We start from the raw sequence: 17,284 nt of genomic DNA, 5'->3' as shown, positions 1-17,284 counted from the left end.
GAAAAGTGCTTGCAAAGGAATTTGTCAAATTGATGCCATTGAGGATATTATGCATAGACCAATTCACCAAAATTGCAAAGTGAACTTATGTTTTGATTGGGTGTGCTTTGGCTTGTTAGTTTTCAGAACTTACGTAAGGCCAAATCATGGTTGATTTTATTATTGAGCATCATATTGACATCATGCATAATATTGATTTTAGCTTGATCTCTCTAGTACCATGGAGATTATATATTGATGGTTAAATTTGTAGCAAGGGCCAAGGTGTTGGTGTTGTTTATATATCTCCTTATGGTGCTATTTTGTGAAGCCTCATGCCGCTTAAAATATTTTTGCACAATGATCAAAGTCGAATATGCATTGTCATTCGGATTGGAGCTTTGCCTTGCAATAGGTTGTTGGAAATATGCCCTAGAGGCAATAATAAAAATGATTATTATATTTCCTTGTTCATGATAATTGTCCATTATTCATGCTATAATTGTATTATCCGGAAATCGTAATACATGTGTGAATACATAGACCACAATGTGCCCCTAGTGAGCCTCTAGTTGACTAGCTCGTTGATCAACAGATAGTCATGGTTTCCTGGCTATGGACAGGGGGATGTCATTGATAACGGGATCACATCATTAGGAGAATGATGTGATGGACAAGACCCAAACCTAAGCATAGCACAAAGATCGTGTAATTCGTTTGATGTAGCTTTTCTGGATGTCAAGTATCATTTCCTTAGACCATGAGATTGTGCAACTCCCGAATACCGTAGGAGTGCCTTGGGTGTGCCAAACGTCACAACGTAACTGGATGACTATAAAGGTACATTACAGGTATCTCCGAAAGTGTTTGTTGGGTTGGCACGAATCGAGACTGGGATTTGTCACTCCGTATGACGGAGAGGTATCTCTGGGCCCACTCGGTAGTGCATCATCATAATGAGCTCAATGTGATCAAGTGGTTGATCACGGGATCATGCATTACGGTATGAGTAAAGTGACTTGCCGGTAACGAGACTGAACAAGGTATTGGGATACCGACGACCGAGTCTCGGGCAAGTAACGTACCGATTAACAAAGGGAATTGAGTACGGGATTGATTAGGTCCTCAACATCGTGGTTCATCCGATGAGATCATCGAGGAGCATGTGGGAGCCAACATGGGTATCCAGATCCCGCTGTTGGTTATTGACCAGAGAGTCGTCTCGGTCATGTCTGCTTGTCTCCCGAACCCGTAGGGTCTACACACTTAAGGTTCGGTGACGCTAGGGTTGTATAGATATGAGTATGCAATAATCCGAAAGTTGTTCGGAGTCCCGGATGAGATCCTGGACGTCACGAGGAGTTCCGGAATTGTCCGGAGGTGAAGAATTATATATAGGAAGTGTAGTTTCGGCCATCGGGAAAGTTTCAGGGTCACCGGTATTGTACCGGGACCACCGGATGGGTCCCGGGGGTCCACCTGGTGGGGCCACCCATCCCGGAGGGCCCCATGGGCTGAAGTGGGGAGGGGAACCAGCCCATAGTGGGCTGGTGCGCCCCCCCTTGGGCCCCCCATGCGCCTAGGGTTGGGAACCCTAGGGGAGGGGGCGCCTCCACTTGCCTTGGGGGGTACTCCACCCCTTGGCCGCCCCCCCTAGGAGATCCCATCTCCTAGGGCCGGCGCACCCCCCTAGGGGGCCTATATAAAGGGGGGGAGGGAGGGCAGCCGTACCTCAAGCCTTGGCACCTCCCTCTCCCCTGCTACACCTCTCCCTCTCGCAGAAGCTCGGCGAAGCCCTACTGCGTTCACTGCTGCATCCACCACCACGCCGTCGTGCTGCCGGATCTTCATCAACCTCTCCTTCCCCCTTGCTGGATCAAGAAGGAGGAGACGTCATCCGCTCCGTACGTGTGTTGAACGCGGAGGTGCCGTCCGTTCGGCACTCGGTCATCGGTGATTTGGATCACGGCGAGTACGACTCCATCATCCCCGTTCTCTTGAACGCTTCCGCTCGCGATCTACAAGGGTATGTAGATGCACTCTGCTCTAGTTGCTAGTTGACTCCATAGATTGATCATGGTGAAACGTATGAATTTTTTTTGTTTTCTGCTACGATCCCCAACATAGGTGCTATACATATTGAGGCTTCCGGTGATTCGTTATTAGTAGTGCAACAAATATCCAAGGGTTATCAATGTTTTGATGAATCACTTATAGTTTATCTTTTGGTATGTCTAGATGCAAGATTTACCATGGGTTGCTTTAAAATTATTCATATATCTAGATGTGACAATTCGAAAGAGTTGGCACAGCAAGCATCCGGCTACTATGGTAACCATGGTGTATTGCATTTCTATCAATAGCCGATGCTAGGTCTTGCCAACATAGGTAAGGCCGACTCGAAGCCCACCGCTCCGGCCACTAATGAAACTTTTATGCAGACGAAGTAAGGATTGGAGGAAGTTCATTCTTGGTTATCTGCAAAATCCTAGCGAAAGGGTGAACAATATGGTTCAGAGGATGGTTTTGATCTATGGAATCTTATCACCGGATTGTTATAGAAGCTGAGAAGTTCTCACTGGATGGAGTGCCAAGCTCCTAGACAGAGGCGATCGACTCATTGTTGACACCAGATTTTGGCATGGTCAAAAATATAATTAAGAAGGCTTCAAATGGAAAAGTGCTCAAAGTGAGAAAGTTCCGTATCGTCAAAAGGAGAAACTTTGATATTTGGGCCGTAGCCATCCGATCTAATCTCTAAGGCCGAAGTTGTGTTTGAAGTACTGAGATTTTGCATTCCGAACACTATTCGTCTGATTAATCCCCCAAGATGGCCTCATAGGGGAAATGTTTCTACACGGATTGTCTTCGTCCCGTCGAAACGATCTATTTTGATATAAAAAACGTCTAAATCGGATCTCGTACGCAAAAGTTAGAGCCAAAAAGGTGTGCTGCATAAGTCTGCCCAGGAAGTTCCGGGCAAAACTTCCGGGGAGGTTCCGGGCTAAACCGAAAGTTTGCACGCGGTGCGCCCTGAAACTGGAATTTTAACATTATTTGCAGATTTACGGGGCCGATTTCGACATCAAGATGACCTCGGATGAAAAAGTGATCAACTAAGGAATTTTTCTGCATTGCAAGATCTACAACTTTGCTTTTGGGACCATCGCGATCCGAAGCCATATGCGACCTCCGGGAGCTTTGCAAGAGGGCTACTTGATGTAATTTTAGCCCGGAAGTTCTCGGCTGACCAGAAGTTCCGGCCCTCGTAGTCCGAGTTAGGTTATGTTTTGATGTTTTGGACGTGATTTGAGTCCTTTTCTTGTACGGGAAGTCCAGCCGCCTCATATATATGTAAGGGGTGACGGCCGATTGAACAACACACAATCGATCTATCAATATATCATTTTTTTACCTTTACCTTTATCTCTCTCCCTTGTTCTTCTTCTTCCTCGTTCTTCGTTTGCAGGGCGGCGAACCTCGAGGCCCTAGGGGCGATCAGGTCGACCTAGGGCAGCCCATAGCCGCCGCACGCCCTGACGGGGTCCCTCCTAGGCGTGTGGGATTTCGAGTCCTCAAAAGCACCCGCCGGATTGTCTTGCGTACCGCGCTTTCGGCGGGTCTCCTTCGGCGTGAGCTGCGGTGCATCACCCCCGGTGTCGAAGGTACATCATCCTCATCTCGGCCGTTCTTGACTCCCTGCTTACATACTTCATGTTTGTCTTTCACATCAAAAAACCCCTAAAAATCATTGATTCCCTGAGAAGATCCTTTTTCTGGGTTGGTGAGGATGACTGTTCGGGTGCCAAATGCCTGATTGCGTGGAAAAATGTTTGCACGCCAAAAAATCGGTGGGCTAGGGCTGAAAAATCTACAGGTTCAAAATAATTGCCTCCTAATGAAGTTTGCTGTCAAAGCCCTCTCATCCACACCATCACCATGGCTCGATTGGCTAGAGCTTGAACACCCCAATGCCCTAGTCTCCTCGGGCCCCCAAACCTCTTTCCTATGCCGCACGATTGCTCAACAAATCCCAACCTTACAGTCAATCTCCTTCCTTTTAACAAATAGTGGAACGCACACTTACTTCTGGTTAGACACCTGGCTCACCCCAAAACCTCTAGCTACCACCTACCCACACCTCTTCTCCCACTCAACACTGCAACTGGTTAAAGTGGCTAACATCTTGCGTTTCAGTCTCGAAACAAACCTCCGTAATCGTCTCTCTCTCACAGTAGAGACAGAGCTGGTTTCGCTTTTGGCTGTTTTGCAGGACTTCGTGCCTTCGGCAGAGGAAGATCAACGGTTCCTCCTTAAGGGTCATGACTTCTCCACCAAGCAAGCTTACAGCACCATTATGGCAAGGCCAGAAACGGACCTCATTGCTCCTCTCATCTGGAACACCAAGGCTCCACGCAAGATCAAGATCTTCGCTTGGCTACTCTTTAAGGATCGCCTGAACACCGCCGTCAACCTTACCCACAAGAGCATAATCCGCTCGGACTTATGCACACGGTGTGCCACGCGATCGGAAGATTCCATTCACCTCTTCATCTCTTGCCCCCTCGCCAACAGAATCTGGCAGAGAGTAGGCATTCTGCCTCAAGATGAAGACCTCAATGAACTTTGGGACGTTCCAATACCTCACCACCTGCCCAAGAACGCATGGCCCTTCGTCCTGCTTGCGCTACTCTCCTCCATATGGGCCGCGAGAAATGATATGCTCTTTAGAAATGTTGATCAATGTTCTGTAATAACTATCAGGAACCTAGTAGCAGACTTAGATCTTTGGTCACACCGTCTTGTTGATACGGGTGACAAGGAGGACGTCTCCTCGTGGCGTACCTACCTCTCTGCACGATGCATTGTGTCTGTGTAATCTGATTCTGCTGCCTCGGCAGTCGTTTTGAGCAATATATTTAGGTGGGGAGCTCCCCTCGGTGATTCTAAAAAAAATATGAGCGGTAGTTAAATGACGATGTCATGCATGTACAATAAACTACTACTCCATCCCATAATATAAGAATATTTTCAAGCTATGTTAGCTTGAAAAACATTCTTATATTATGGGACGGAGGGAGTAGAGATAAGTGTCACAAAATTAATTCCATAGAGAATACGGTGGAATAAGAATCAGCAATGGCCGCAAGATTTTTGGACTTGGACCCGCCGGCTAGATGCCGAATGCCTAATGCCGATAGTTCACCCACCCACTCATGTAGTGCATGCATGAGTACAATGACAACGATCTCAATTCTCAAGCGTGTCTATGTATAACCCATTAATATATGCACTAGCTACTTGCTACTGAGGTCAATGGCCGCCCGTCATGGTGGAACCACAATCATGGAGCACGCGCCATTTCTTCCGGCGGACCTTCGGCGACGACGACGGCGAAAAGTTGTGGGCGATGAAGGGGTCTAGGTTGGAATATCCTAAGGGCGTCGTTGCGAACTTCCCTTTCTTTCCGGTTCCTTTTCGCTGTTATGCCTCTTTCTCCGTTTCTCTTCACTTTTCCGCGTGTGCCGCGTGTCATACATCTTCCCGGCGGCCGGCCGGTGGCGTGCAGGCCTGGTCCGATGGACCACCGGTCGATCACTAGGAACCAGCAAGGATGCGAGCGCGCGTGTGCGTGTCAACTGGGCTCCTACTCCTCTTCGTCGTCGTCCCCGGAGGCAGAGGCGCAGCTGCATGTGCGCGCGGCGACGTCGGTGACGCGCAGCCCAGTGTCGTAGACCGCGCCGGCCTGCCACTCCGCGGGGAACACCGCCCCGTCAGCGCGCAGCCACTTGCCGCCGGAGCCCGCGGTGACCACGAGCCGGAGCTGCAGCGGGCCGGCCGGCGCGCGCGACGTGCGCCACACCCCGGGAGACTCCTCGCGCCGCGTCATGTACTGCCATTGCGTCGGCGACGGTGCGGCGGCGCTCTGGGCAGCACGAAGAACCGCCTGCGCGACCTCGACGGCGACGATGTCGGTCTGGCCGCCCTGGTAGAGGAAGCAGAGGGCGAGGTGGCCCTTGTCCCTGTTGCTCGTCTCCTCCACCCTCACCGCTAGGTTCTTGCTGTTGTACATGCATGGTATCCTCCTGAAGTCGACGTCGACGGCCGTGTCCACTAAGCTCGCAAGCTGGCCACTGTGACCAGCAGTAGTCAAGGCGGCGAAGGCGTCCTTGCTGAGCAGGAACTTCCCGCCACCGACGACGCCTGCTGTTCTGTTCACCTTCGGCACGTCGGCAACGACGATGACCTTGACGCCGCCTTCCGAGCACGCGCTCCGGTCCCTGCACCTCAGCTGGTAGCAGGCGCCGCAGGCCTGGCCGCCGCGGAAAAATCCAGCACCGACGGCCGCAATGTGGAATCCCCCGTCGGCCGCGAGCTCCGCCGGATCACCGTATCCGCACGCGGCGCCTGTGAGGGCGCCGGCGTCCGGAGGGAGGATGGAGGCGGTGGAGCGGCGCGAGCACCAGCCGCAGCGGTACAAGGATGACGGCGAGGGAGCCACAGAAGCGCACGCGGGCAGCGGTTGGGCGACGGCAGCGGCCACCGCTAGGACGAGGACGAGGAGCAGGCGCGCCATGGTCGGTGGATCGATGAGGCTAGAGTCTAGAGAGCAAGATTAATAGTTAGTCGATGAGTATCCTCCTACTGTGCAGATGGATGTATGGATAACGTGGCTGAGAATGAGACTGGGATGAGAAGGTGTGTGGTTGAAGACTCTCTTTAAGCGCCAAGCTAGCATCGAGAGTTGGAGACGGACTACGTGGGGGGCATGAAGAAGATCATGTCGAGGCAAAGGATCTTTTCAACTCCACATGCGTGCCAAGAATAGTCTGAGTAAAGTCTTAAACTGTATAATTAACTGGCTACCAGTTGGAGGGGATCACGAGAGGATTTCATGTGCCCATGGGCTGGCCGTAGATCGTGTCTGCCTGATTCGGACGTGCACGATGGATGGACCGATGTGTACGTTCATGGCTGTCCTTGGACGAAAGCTAAGCTGCACCTGCAGCTGCACCCCCATTTTCTTTCGTCTTGCGTGCAACGCGAGAAGCATGCGTACGTTGCGCCGGACCGGCTGACCGGCGGGCACGTCGAGTTCTCTACCCCAACCTGGTACGGTGTCGCCGGCTTCATGGATCCTGTCGGCATATTCCAACTCCCGTGATTAGAAACTAAGAGCATCTATCCGGCCGCGGACGCCTCTTAAATGTTATGCCGCATATCTACATACCGTAAATTTTGATCCTCAAATCCATACAATCCATACACGTTGATCATATAATACAAATTGTTTGAATTTCAAAGTTCGTAACAAAGCAAAGCAGATCATAGTTCAGCAAATCGGACATTCCAAACAGAAATCAATGCCCGAGCGTGACGGACGGCCTCGGATCACTGGCCGGGCGCCTGCTCCAAGCGGAATGTGTCGTGCTCCAGGCGAAATGCGTCCTGCCCCACTTGCATCCGGGCTACCTCCTCCGCCTGCATCCGGGCCGTAGCCGCCCTCGCCACCTCGTACTCCCTACGGTCGTTGATCTCCTTCTTCTTGTCCGCAAGCCACTTCTTCGCATGCTAATCCAAGAGGGTTTCGTCCACCAACATGATCCTCGCATCTTTCCGTTCCGTGTGAGTTGCAACCTCTCCTTCTCAAGCTTTATGTCGGCAAATATCTTGGCCTTCTCGAGTTCCCGTTTGATCACCGCTTGTTGCTTCTTCAACTCGATCTTCTGCCTCTCAATTTCGAGCTTCTTCTACACCCTCTTCCGGTCCCACTTCATTCTTTTCTTTTGCGCATCCAACATGAGATTGTACCTCTCCTCCTTCTTATTCTCCCTCACCGAAAAAATTCCCGTCCATATGGACGACATTTTGGTAGCCTCGGCATAACTGGCGGCATGTGCGTTCTCCCACTTGTTTCCCATGACTAGGCCGTTATCATTTGGTACGGTGGCTTTTCCATTCGACACGACAACATCATCCTCTTCATCGTCCAACCCAATTGATTGGTTGGAGCTTGAGCCAGAATTTCTCTTCTAGCCGGAGTTGAGATCAGTCACAAGTTGGTTCCACTTCGGCTTTTCATTCAATATGACCCAACAATGGCTAAAACCAAATGGTTTCTTCTCCACCTCGTGATACAAAGTGGCCGCCACCGCCGTCTAGCTAACAACATATGTATGAGCACGAGAATGCAAACAGAAGAAGCATATGCAAAATGACGAGAAGATGAAGCCATTGAGCTTACATGAGTTGCGACTTCCATCCCACTTTGAGAGCGTTTGGTCACTTGTGAGTAGTAGCCGATGCACTTGTTCACTTCCCCTTGAATAACCCCCCAACGATACTGGAGAGATGCCACATTGCGGGTGGTCACGATAGGATGCGGCTCCACATAATCCATTTGTTGTGATACTCCTTCCAAATCTTTGTCCAATAGGTGTTCCCCTTTTACTCGTTGCCGCATATTGAATCCATTGTTGTGGCCAACCAAGCTTTGACCAACAAGATGTCCTCAAATCTTGAGAATGCTGGATCTCTTGCCTTCAGTGTCTTGGACTTCTTCTTCTTCTTCTTGCTTGGATTGGGATCGGATGTTTTCCAACTTCAAATGCGGTGGTGGCCTCCAATTCATACTTCATTTCGGTCGGATCTTCATTGTCATTGATCATGTTCGACAAGAACGCCTCCTACATGATTATGATTTGCAAGCACTCAGCATGTGCGAAATGAACTAGGGGTATATGCAAAAATCTGACCGGACAGTAGCAAAGAAACGCACCGGCTCTTGTTCGGTCATTCCGTCAAACATGTTGAGGGTAGCCCGGACACTGCATGTGCCCGTGCTCATTCGCGCCCGAACGAGCTGCGGCGAGTCATATACGCCGACCACCGACATCTGCGTGGGTGGAAAGCTCTCCGGAATGGCCCAACCGGCCGTCGAATCATCCTCTGTCCCAATGGGTCGGACGGCGTAATCCGTGTATGCGCTCGGATGGAAGGGATGCGGGGATCCGGGCGCGGCGGAGGAGACAGCTGCTCCACCATGTCTGAACCTCCCTGCAATGTTGCCTCCCTCTCTCGCTGTCGGCGTCGCCGCAACTTCCGGGCGACGTTCTCCGCCTTACAAGTTGCAGCCAACGAAGTGACCCCGCCAACGGACGAGGCGAACTGTGTCTCCATCGCGGCGTTGTGGGTCAGGCTGGACGACATCTTCGGCGGTAGAACAGAACAGGTGGTGAGGATTGGGAGCAAGGGTGGAGGACGACGAGGGTCTGTGCGCGGGAAAGGTTGGAGGGTGGCCGAAGAAGGAGAAATGGTTTGGTGGATTTGGTGCAATTTAGGGTGAGCTCAGGCTGTCGAGTCCAACATGGCGGGCGTGCCGAGCGCTCGGGTGCCCCTATATCTACCTCATATTTGGACTGGATATGAGAGATCCTGGTCAGACAGGACATTTGAGGCCCGTTTAAGAAGTCCTTTTAAATCAAAAATCGTGACCGAGTAGTGACCGGACGGCTGTCCAGACATATGAGATGGGCTTAAGACGCCCAGCCTCTAAATTCAGAGGCGAGCAACCACGGCATTTCCAATCATGCACAAACGAGAGGGGCCGGTCTTGATGTCTTGTTGCGCGCCATGTGAGTGGTGGTGGGCACCTACGGCCGCACGGGCTCAAGTATCAACAGTTTTCTACTAGTAGTACAGTAGCTGCCAATTGAGTTGCCGGTGGGGGCACCGTCGTGGAAGAAGAACAGAGGGCAGGAAGGGATCTTGGGATTTCGACCCGCCGGCCAGGGCGACGGCGACGGCGACGGCCACGACCCACTAGCTAGCTAGATACATTTTCCTCTCCAGGTTAATTAGACCCTTTTCAATTATATTGATCCGTTGATGCAACCAGCTTCTTCTTATAATAAAGACGAAGCAAAGGGAAACAAGTTAGGTTACTTTGTTTGTTTTCGAGTTACAAAAGTCCTTACGACCAAGCAGCAAAACTGCCCGTGAACTCACGTTACACAGCAAGGAAATTAAGAAGACATTGTCCTACTAGTGGATGCATTACTCCGGAATAATGGAGTTGGAGTACATAACCTCGTCAGCACGTACGTGTGCATGCATACATGTACAGGGTTTCTCTCCATTAATAAGGAACAGTTTCGATACAAAGTGCACAGTAGAGCATGTACGTACTTGTTCCTTCATTAAAATTATTTTGAGAACGACGGCTTATATGTAAGTTGTTTGAAGTTGCAATTGGGGTAAGTTCATTTCGTTGGAGAAAAAGGAAGGAGACGATGTTGAACTCTGAGGTCGAGCTAGAAACGAGGCCGAGCCAATTGGAGGTGAGGAGTGAAGAAGAACCATTTAAGGCGGACGAAAGCTTAAGGAAAAACAATGGAGAGTGGCCCGTTGGATCTTGATCCAATGGTTAAGAAAATTGATTTATCCAAAATAAAACTTTAGGTGACTGAGATTTAGAAATTGTTTGGAAATGCTCCGCTCCCTAAAAATCAACTCGGCTCTATAAAACTCAAACCCTGGAAGCTCCACGAAATGTCGCTCCATAAAATAACTAGAATTGGGGTACAACTCCATGTTTTCTATGAAGTACTTTATGGGGTGCTCCAAAAACTCTAGAAACTGGAGTTGGGGAAAAACTACCCATCACTACCACCAGTTAGTGGATACCCTTTTGTTTTTTCTCACGTCATTCAATCAAATAGACCTTTTTCATCAAATTTTCCATTTTTGAAGCTGCAGCTAGTTGGAAGCCAAACATGATAAACTGCTTTTTGGTGGAACCGCAACTCTAGAATAAAACTGTTCCAAAGTGGACTTGATGTAGTGAAGCTGATTTGGAGCGGAGTAGTGCCAAACAGGCCCTAGTCCACATTTGAGATCCCTATTTGTTCCTTCATGGCATCTATGGTCAGTTAATTATCATATTTATGTGTGTTACTATGCATTCATGCATGCAGAGGAGACACATGATAAAGGTTGGAATAAGTCACCAATCACTTCAACTTTGGTTAAAACAACTGCCATGAGAAAGATCTTGCAAGTTGAAACAGAAGGAACTATTCAATCAATGTTGGAAGTGGCCGGATCAACAGGAATCCATGTGCCAGCTAGAAACTAGTAATACAATAATATTTTTCTGGCATGCATCTGGGGAACAAAATCTCCGTGATTTTGACTACGTCGTCTCTTGAAACTGTTTGCGATAACAGCCATAATCAATTTCTTCCCTGCAAAAAGAAAGCCATAATCAATTCCAGTATGGCACCTCTTTGAAAATGATACAACCCCTACTGTACGGATACGTACTGCTCCTGGCCGATTTGATCCCAGATTCATATTCTATCCATTAATATTATTTATATAAAGCAACAATTATGCTGAAATGAACTAATTAAAGAAATGCTTCATACTATGAATATTCATAGTACAACTAATTAAAGTGCAAGTGTACACAGTTGTTTGATTGGATTGGATCGATGATACACAGTTATGCAAACACATTGATTAGCCCGTATCTTAGCTCACCCACCCACTCTGCGTACTAGCATGCATAGGTACTAAATGGCAGTGATCTCCAAGTCATGTGTGATGGCCACTAATATGCACTAGCTAGCCGGTTTCTAGTGTATTGGTCAATGGCCGCCGTTGGAGATGCCCTTACACAAGAAGTTGGCAACGACATATTATGATATTGATCAATCTCGAGTGCATGCAACTGGCCTCTAGCCACTAAGTAACGTCCATGCGCTAGCACTAGCTAGTTACCATGGTGTCATGCATGGAAGATGGAACCCGCACCATACGTGCGACTTGCCCACCGCACTGAATTTTAACAAAGTATAGTACTAGTAGATTGTTTCATCGTTTCAACCATTGCTGCAGTCCATTTCATACCCATTTTCAGCTGATTTCGCTTTGGGATTACAATTTCAGACATGGAGGATAACGATTGGGAATGTTACTCACTAATCACAGAGAGCTAATCACATGTGTTCTGCCCCGCAAAAAAAAGCATATATGTTCCGAACGGCGTCATCATATTTGGCATGAAAAGTAATAGTTTGTTGGGGCTGCCTCTGCCCACCGATGCCAGAGTTCAGGAGCTGTTCATGGCTTCAGTTCAGTTCCATCTGAGGGATGGACAACGGATTTGCTTCTGGACAAAGCCCTGGATGCATGGAATAAGTTTCTGTCACAGCTACCCGGCACTATTCAGTGTCTGCACCCGGAAACGGCTCACGGTGGCTCAAGCGCTTACCGGCGATCGTTGGATGCATCACCTAAGGGAGAATCTGACGCTGCAGGCTGTCTGTGAGTTCACCGCCTTGTGGGTTCAGCTACAGGGTGTGGCGCTAGGCCAGCATCTGGACACGGTTTCCTGGCGGTGGACGGCAAACGGCGAGTTCTCCAGTCAGTCGGCCTATGCTATTAGTTGAAACACTGGGTTTAGGGTTTTGCGTGGGTGGCTAACATCCAGCCTCACGTCTCAATATATAGATGATCAGAATACAATTACATACGTATACAAATACGTGTACATGTACAATATGTTAGACCCTATTTTACATGCCCCCTCAATCTGAACTACATACAAGATTCAGATTGGTTCTAAAACGGTCTAGCATCTGTCGAGTAGCGGGTTTAGTAAATACATCCGCTAACTGATCATCAGTTGATATAAACCTGACTTCCAGTTTACCAATAGCTACCCATTCCCTCACAAAACGGAAATCAATCTCAATGTGTTTGGTACGAGCATGAAACACTGGATTCGCCGTCAGGTAAGTTGCCCCTAAGTTATCACACCACAATATGGGTGTGCGCTGCCGTGTGACTCCAAGTTCTGTGAGAACTGTGTCTATCCAAATGGCTTCAGCCGCGCCATTTGCCAATGCCTTATACTCTGCCTTGGTGCTAGACCTCAAGACCGTAGGTTGCTTCTTGGAACTCCAAGATATAAGATTGGGTCCAACAAATACAGCAAAGCCACTAGTAGAATGCCGGTCATCAACACAAACTGTCCAGTCTGCGTCGGTGAATATACTGACTCCAGTAAATCTGGACTTACGGATCCGTAGTCCCGTGTCTAGCGTACCTTTGATATACCTCAGAATACGCTTAACTGCTTCCCAATGAACCTGGGTAGGCTGAGACAGGAACTGGCACACTTTGTTCACGACAAAGGAGATATCTGGACGGGTGAGTGTTAGATACTGCAGTGCTCCAACTACACTGCGGTACCTGAAAGAGTCATCGATACTCAGCAATGCTCCACTGTGACGCGAGAGGCTCTCGGATGTAGCAAGTGGAGTGGAAGTGGACTTGCAGTTCTCCATGTTGACGCGATGAAGAAGATCAAGTGCATACTTCTTCTGTGTCAATGTCATGCCCCCTGAATGAAAGGACGCTTCCAATCCAAGAAAGTACTCCAGCCTGCCCAAGTCTTTGATGGGAAAACTCACAGACAAGGACTGCACAAGGCGATCCACCACATGAGGTGTAGAACCGGCAATCACAATATCATCAACATACACCAGCATGTAGATCTGAATAGCACCATGTGAAAATATGAACAAGGACGCATCCGCCTTGGAAGGAACAAAGCCAAGCTGTGAGAGACGCTGACTCAATCGAGCATACCAGGCACGCGGCGACTGTTTGAGCCCGTAGATGGACCTCTGGAGTTTGCAGACATGAGAGGGATGATGAGCATCCTCAAAGCCAGGGGGCTGCTGCATGTAGACATCTTTGGCCAAAAATCCGTGAAGAAAAGCATTGCTCACATCAATCTGGCGAAGACACCACCCGTGGGAGACGGCGAGAGAGAGGACCAGACGAACCGTGGTAGGCTTCACCACGGGGCTGAAAGTATCTCCATAGTCTATCCCTTGTTGTTGAGTAAAACCGCGAGCAACGAGGCGAGCTTTGTGCTTGTCAACAGAACCATCCGGACGATGTTTGGTCTTAAAGATCCACTTGCAACCCACAATATTAACACCAGGAGGCCGAGGCACCAACACCCATGTGTTTGTGTGACGAAGGGCAGCAAATTCCTCAGACATGGAGGCACGCCAAGCCGGTTCACCAAGAGCATCACGATGAGAGGTGGGTGCGGCGAAGAATGCACGCCGACGAGTGTCGTACCGCACCGTACCATCCGCGTATGTCTTGGCCTTACGCGTATGATCGCGGTGACGGGTGACCATAGTGTGCCCGGTAGCTGCATCACCGGTAGAAGGTGGCGGCGACGAAGGAGACCCGGCCGGTGGTGTCGCGGCTGAACGATCGTCGGCAACAGGCGACATGGGCCGGGGGGACGCGTCGGACTGGGCCGAAACAGGCGACGAGGGAGATCCAGGTGGAGACGGCAGCCCAGAGGATGCGGCTGGCGACTTGACGACAACCGAAGTAGGCGAGGCGGGCTGGGCCGACCCAGGCGAGGCGGGGAACGCAGCGGGCAACCCAGTCGTGCCTGTGGTCGCGCCAACGGGCGAGGCAGACGGGACCTCAAACGCGCCAGTGGGCGAGGCCGACAAGGCTGCCTTGGGAGGCGTGACATGCACGTCGGGGCCATGCACGTCGATCGCGCCGGTGGATACAGGTGCGACGACGGGTTCCTGGGAAGAAATTAGAGCAGCATCTGCAGAAAACAAGTCAGGTGACAAATAGGACAGGTTGTATTTCCGCACATGGACATCCGAAACCGGTTCATTAGATGGAAAAGTGAGAGCATGCTAAATGGAGGCAATGTCAACCGAGACACCCGGGCTAGAGTAAGGGAAAACTGACTCGTCAAAAACAACATCACGGGAGATGTAGATCCTACCTGAGGTGCGATCAAGACACTTATAGCCCTTATGCAGAGGGCTATAGCCAAGGAAGACACACATCTTCGAACGGAACTCCAGCTTGTGAGCATTATACTTGCGGAGACTAGGCCAGCAAGCACACCCAAAAATCCTGAGAGAGGAATAATTGGGTTGAACATGAAACAGGCAGAACAGAGGCGTGTCTTTGTTGAGAACCGGAGTGGGCATACGGTTGATGAGATAACACGCTGTAAGAAAGGCCTCATCCCAAAACCGGAGTGGGAGAGACGAGTGTGCCAGTAAGGCAAGACCGGTCTCGACCAAATGACGGTGTTTGCGCTCGGCAATACCGTTCTGCTGAGATGTATGTGGACACGACACATGGTGAGAGATGCCCGTGCGTTGAAAATAGCATTGGAGCTTGTGGTATTCACCACCCCAGTCGGACTGAACAGCCTTGATTTTGCAATCCAAGAGGCGTTCGACATGAGCCTGAAAGTTATAGAAGACTTGCTCAACATCAGACTTATGTTTAAGCAAAGAAATCCAAGTGAAGCGCGTGTAATCATCAACAAAACTGACATAATACTTGTACCCCCCGAAGACGCAATAGCGGGACCCCAAACATCTGAATGTATTAATTCAAGAGGTACAGTAGTGACATGATAAGACGTGGAATACGGTAGCTGATGACTCTTAGCACGCTGACATGCATCACACACTAATGGTGAAGTATTTGAACTAGAGCAAGGAAGATCATGACTCCGAACAATGGAGGTTACCACATTATTTGTAGGGTGACCTAGACGTTGATGCCATTGCGACGACGAAACACGGACTCTAGATGAAGCATGGCGAGATGACATAGCACGAGTAAAGGGAATCGGGTAGACCCCCCCTCGACTGCTACCTTGAAGAATGACGCGCCTGGTTGCTTTGTCCTTAACAAAGAAAAAACGACGGTGAAATTCAACAAACACGTCATTATCACAAACAAGGCGATAGACAGAAAGAAGATGCTCTCTGATGTGTGGAACATGAAGGATGTTGCGCAGTTTGAGAGATGAACCGGGTAAACGGGAATGACCAATGTGTGAAATAGACAAACCTGCACCATTGGCCACATGAACCTGGTCCTTGCCATCATAGCGGTCATGAACCTGGAGGCGTTCAAGATCACTCATCAGGTGATCCGTAGCTCCGGTGTCCAGCACCCAAGGATAGTCGACGGTGTTGGTGGAGACCGAGTTGGCGGAGCGAGAGTTGTGGTCCTGGTCATAACGCTTGGGGAAATCATCGGCCTCATGCCCCCAGTTTTTGCAAATTTGACACCGGGGGCGCCAACGGTTGTTGCGACAGCCACCACCACCGTTGTTGCCGCCGTTACCCCCGCCACCTTGCCGACCATTGCCGGCGTAGGAGGAGTTGCGGTTGTGGCCACCGTTGGGGCCACCGTTGCCGCCTTGACGACCTTGCCCGGGCTGGCCGTTGCCATCGGCCGGGCGACCCCCACCCTGGGAGGGGTAGGGCTCCGAGTAGGGAGCGCGTCCACCATGTCCGAAGGGGCCAGAGCGAGTCATGGCATTAGCCGAGGAAGTCCACCCCTCCACCGCACTCTGCTGTCCCTGCAGCGCCTCGAAGGATAGAACCAATGAGTAAAAGCTGGAGTAGGGCATGGGTGCGTTACTCACACCCAAGGAGGTGGTGATGGAGTTGTAGGCGGAGCCGAGGCCGGTGAGGATGTGATCGATAAGCTCATCATCGCGGATCGGGGAGCCGGCGGCGGCCATAATGTCGGCAAGCGCCTTCATCTTGTGCATGTATTCCGCGGCGGAGAGATCGTCCTTCCTCAGCGACTGAAGTTGCCGCCGGATGTGACGGACGTTGGTGCGGCTCTGGGCGCCGAACATGGCGGCGACGGCTGTCCACACCGCATGCGCCAACTCGTAGCCAATGAGTTGGCATGCAATATCCTCATCCATGGAGGTGAGAAGGAGCCCCTTGACGCACTGATCTTGAACCCGCCATTGGTGGTACTCCGGGTTGTCGACGGCGGTAGCAGCGTCGCCGGTGCCGACAACGAGTGTTTTGGCCGGTGCCGCCTTGGTGCCAACGAGGTGTCCGTGGAGGTTGGCACCGGTAAGGACAGTGCTGGTGATGCCTCCCCAAAGCATGAAGTTGTGACGACCGAGGCGGACGGAGATCGTCGGGACGGTGAGCGCGGCGGGAATCATGGCGACGGGGGACGAGAGGAGGGAGTCGGCAGTTTGGCCGGTGGAGAGGGTGGAAGACGACATCGCTGCGGCGGCATGGAGAAGAACGTCACGCGGCGGCGGCTGAGGCAAGATGCGGCGGCGGCGCGGAAGATGACACGCGCGGGAGCAGCGATCGGAAGCGGCGCAGCGTACAGGCAAAGCTAGCTAGCTAGCTAGCAAGCAGCTGGATGGATTCCTCTGGCTGGATTAATCTCGTACGTG

The 17,284-nt window shown here is 50.7% G+C and overlaps 2 protein-coding genes across 2 annotated transcripts; both read right to left on the bottom strand.

Annotated features, from left to right (window-relative positions):
• Positions 1 to 5,072: 5,072 nt before the first annotated feature.
• LOC125531029 (expansin-like A4) lies at positions 5,073 to 6,866 on the bottom strand. The gene has a single exon (XM_048695438.2). It carries the CDS (start codon positions 6,554 to 6,556, stop codon positions 5,627 to 5,629), a length of 930 nt encoding a protein of 309 aa, XP_048551395.1. The 5' UTR covers positions 6,557 to 6,866; the 3' UTR covers positions 5,073 to 5,626.
• A 4,307-nt stretch (positions 6,867 to 11,173) lies between these two features.
• Positions 11,174 to 17,104, bottom strand: LOC147962403 (uncharacterized). The gene is made up of 3 exons (XM_087534182.1): positions 15,916 to 17,104; positions 12,682 to 14,638; positions 11,174 to 11,225 (listed from the first exon to the last, which is right to left on the bottom strand). The coding sequence occupies exons 1-3, from the start codon at positions 17,102 to 17,104 to the stop codon at positions 11,174 to 11,176; spliced, it is 3,198 nt and encodes a 1,065-aa protein (XP_087390308.1).
• Positions 17,105 to 17,284: the final 180 nt, after the last annotated feature.

This window comes from Triticum urartu, chromosome 7A (assembly GCF_056163025.1).
Source record: "Triticum urartu cultivar PI428250 chromosome 7A, HENAU_Tu73, whole genome shotgun sequence".
Lineage (NCBI taxonomy): Eukaryota > Viridiplantae > Streptophyta > Magnoliopsida > Poales > Poaceae > Triticum > Triticum urartu.
This window is presented reverse-complemented; position numbering and strand designations above follow the sequence as displayed.

What these genes read in the sequence shown, in the direction of transcription:
- LOC125531029 (XM_048695438.2), bottom strand. Translation starts at nt 6,556, where the DNA reads ATGGCGCGCCTGCTCCTCGTCCTCGTCCTAGCGGTGGCCGCTGCCGTC.
- LOC147962403 (XM_087534182.1), bottom strand. Translation starts at nt 17,104, where the DNA reads ATGTCGTCTTCCACCCTCTCCACCGGCCAAACTGCCGACTCCCTCCTC. An exon ending in TCATGTGGCCAATGGTGCAG is followed by an intron (nt 14,639 to 15,915) that starts GTTTGTCTATTT and finishes TGTTTTCTGCAG; the next exon opens with ATGCTGCTCTAATTTCTTCC. An exon ending in ATTGGTAAACTGGAAGTCAG is followed by an intron (nt 11,226 to 12,681) that starts GTTTATATCAAC and finishes TTCTTTTTGCAG; the next exon opens with GGAAGAAATTGATTATGGCT.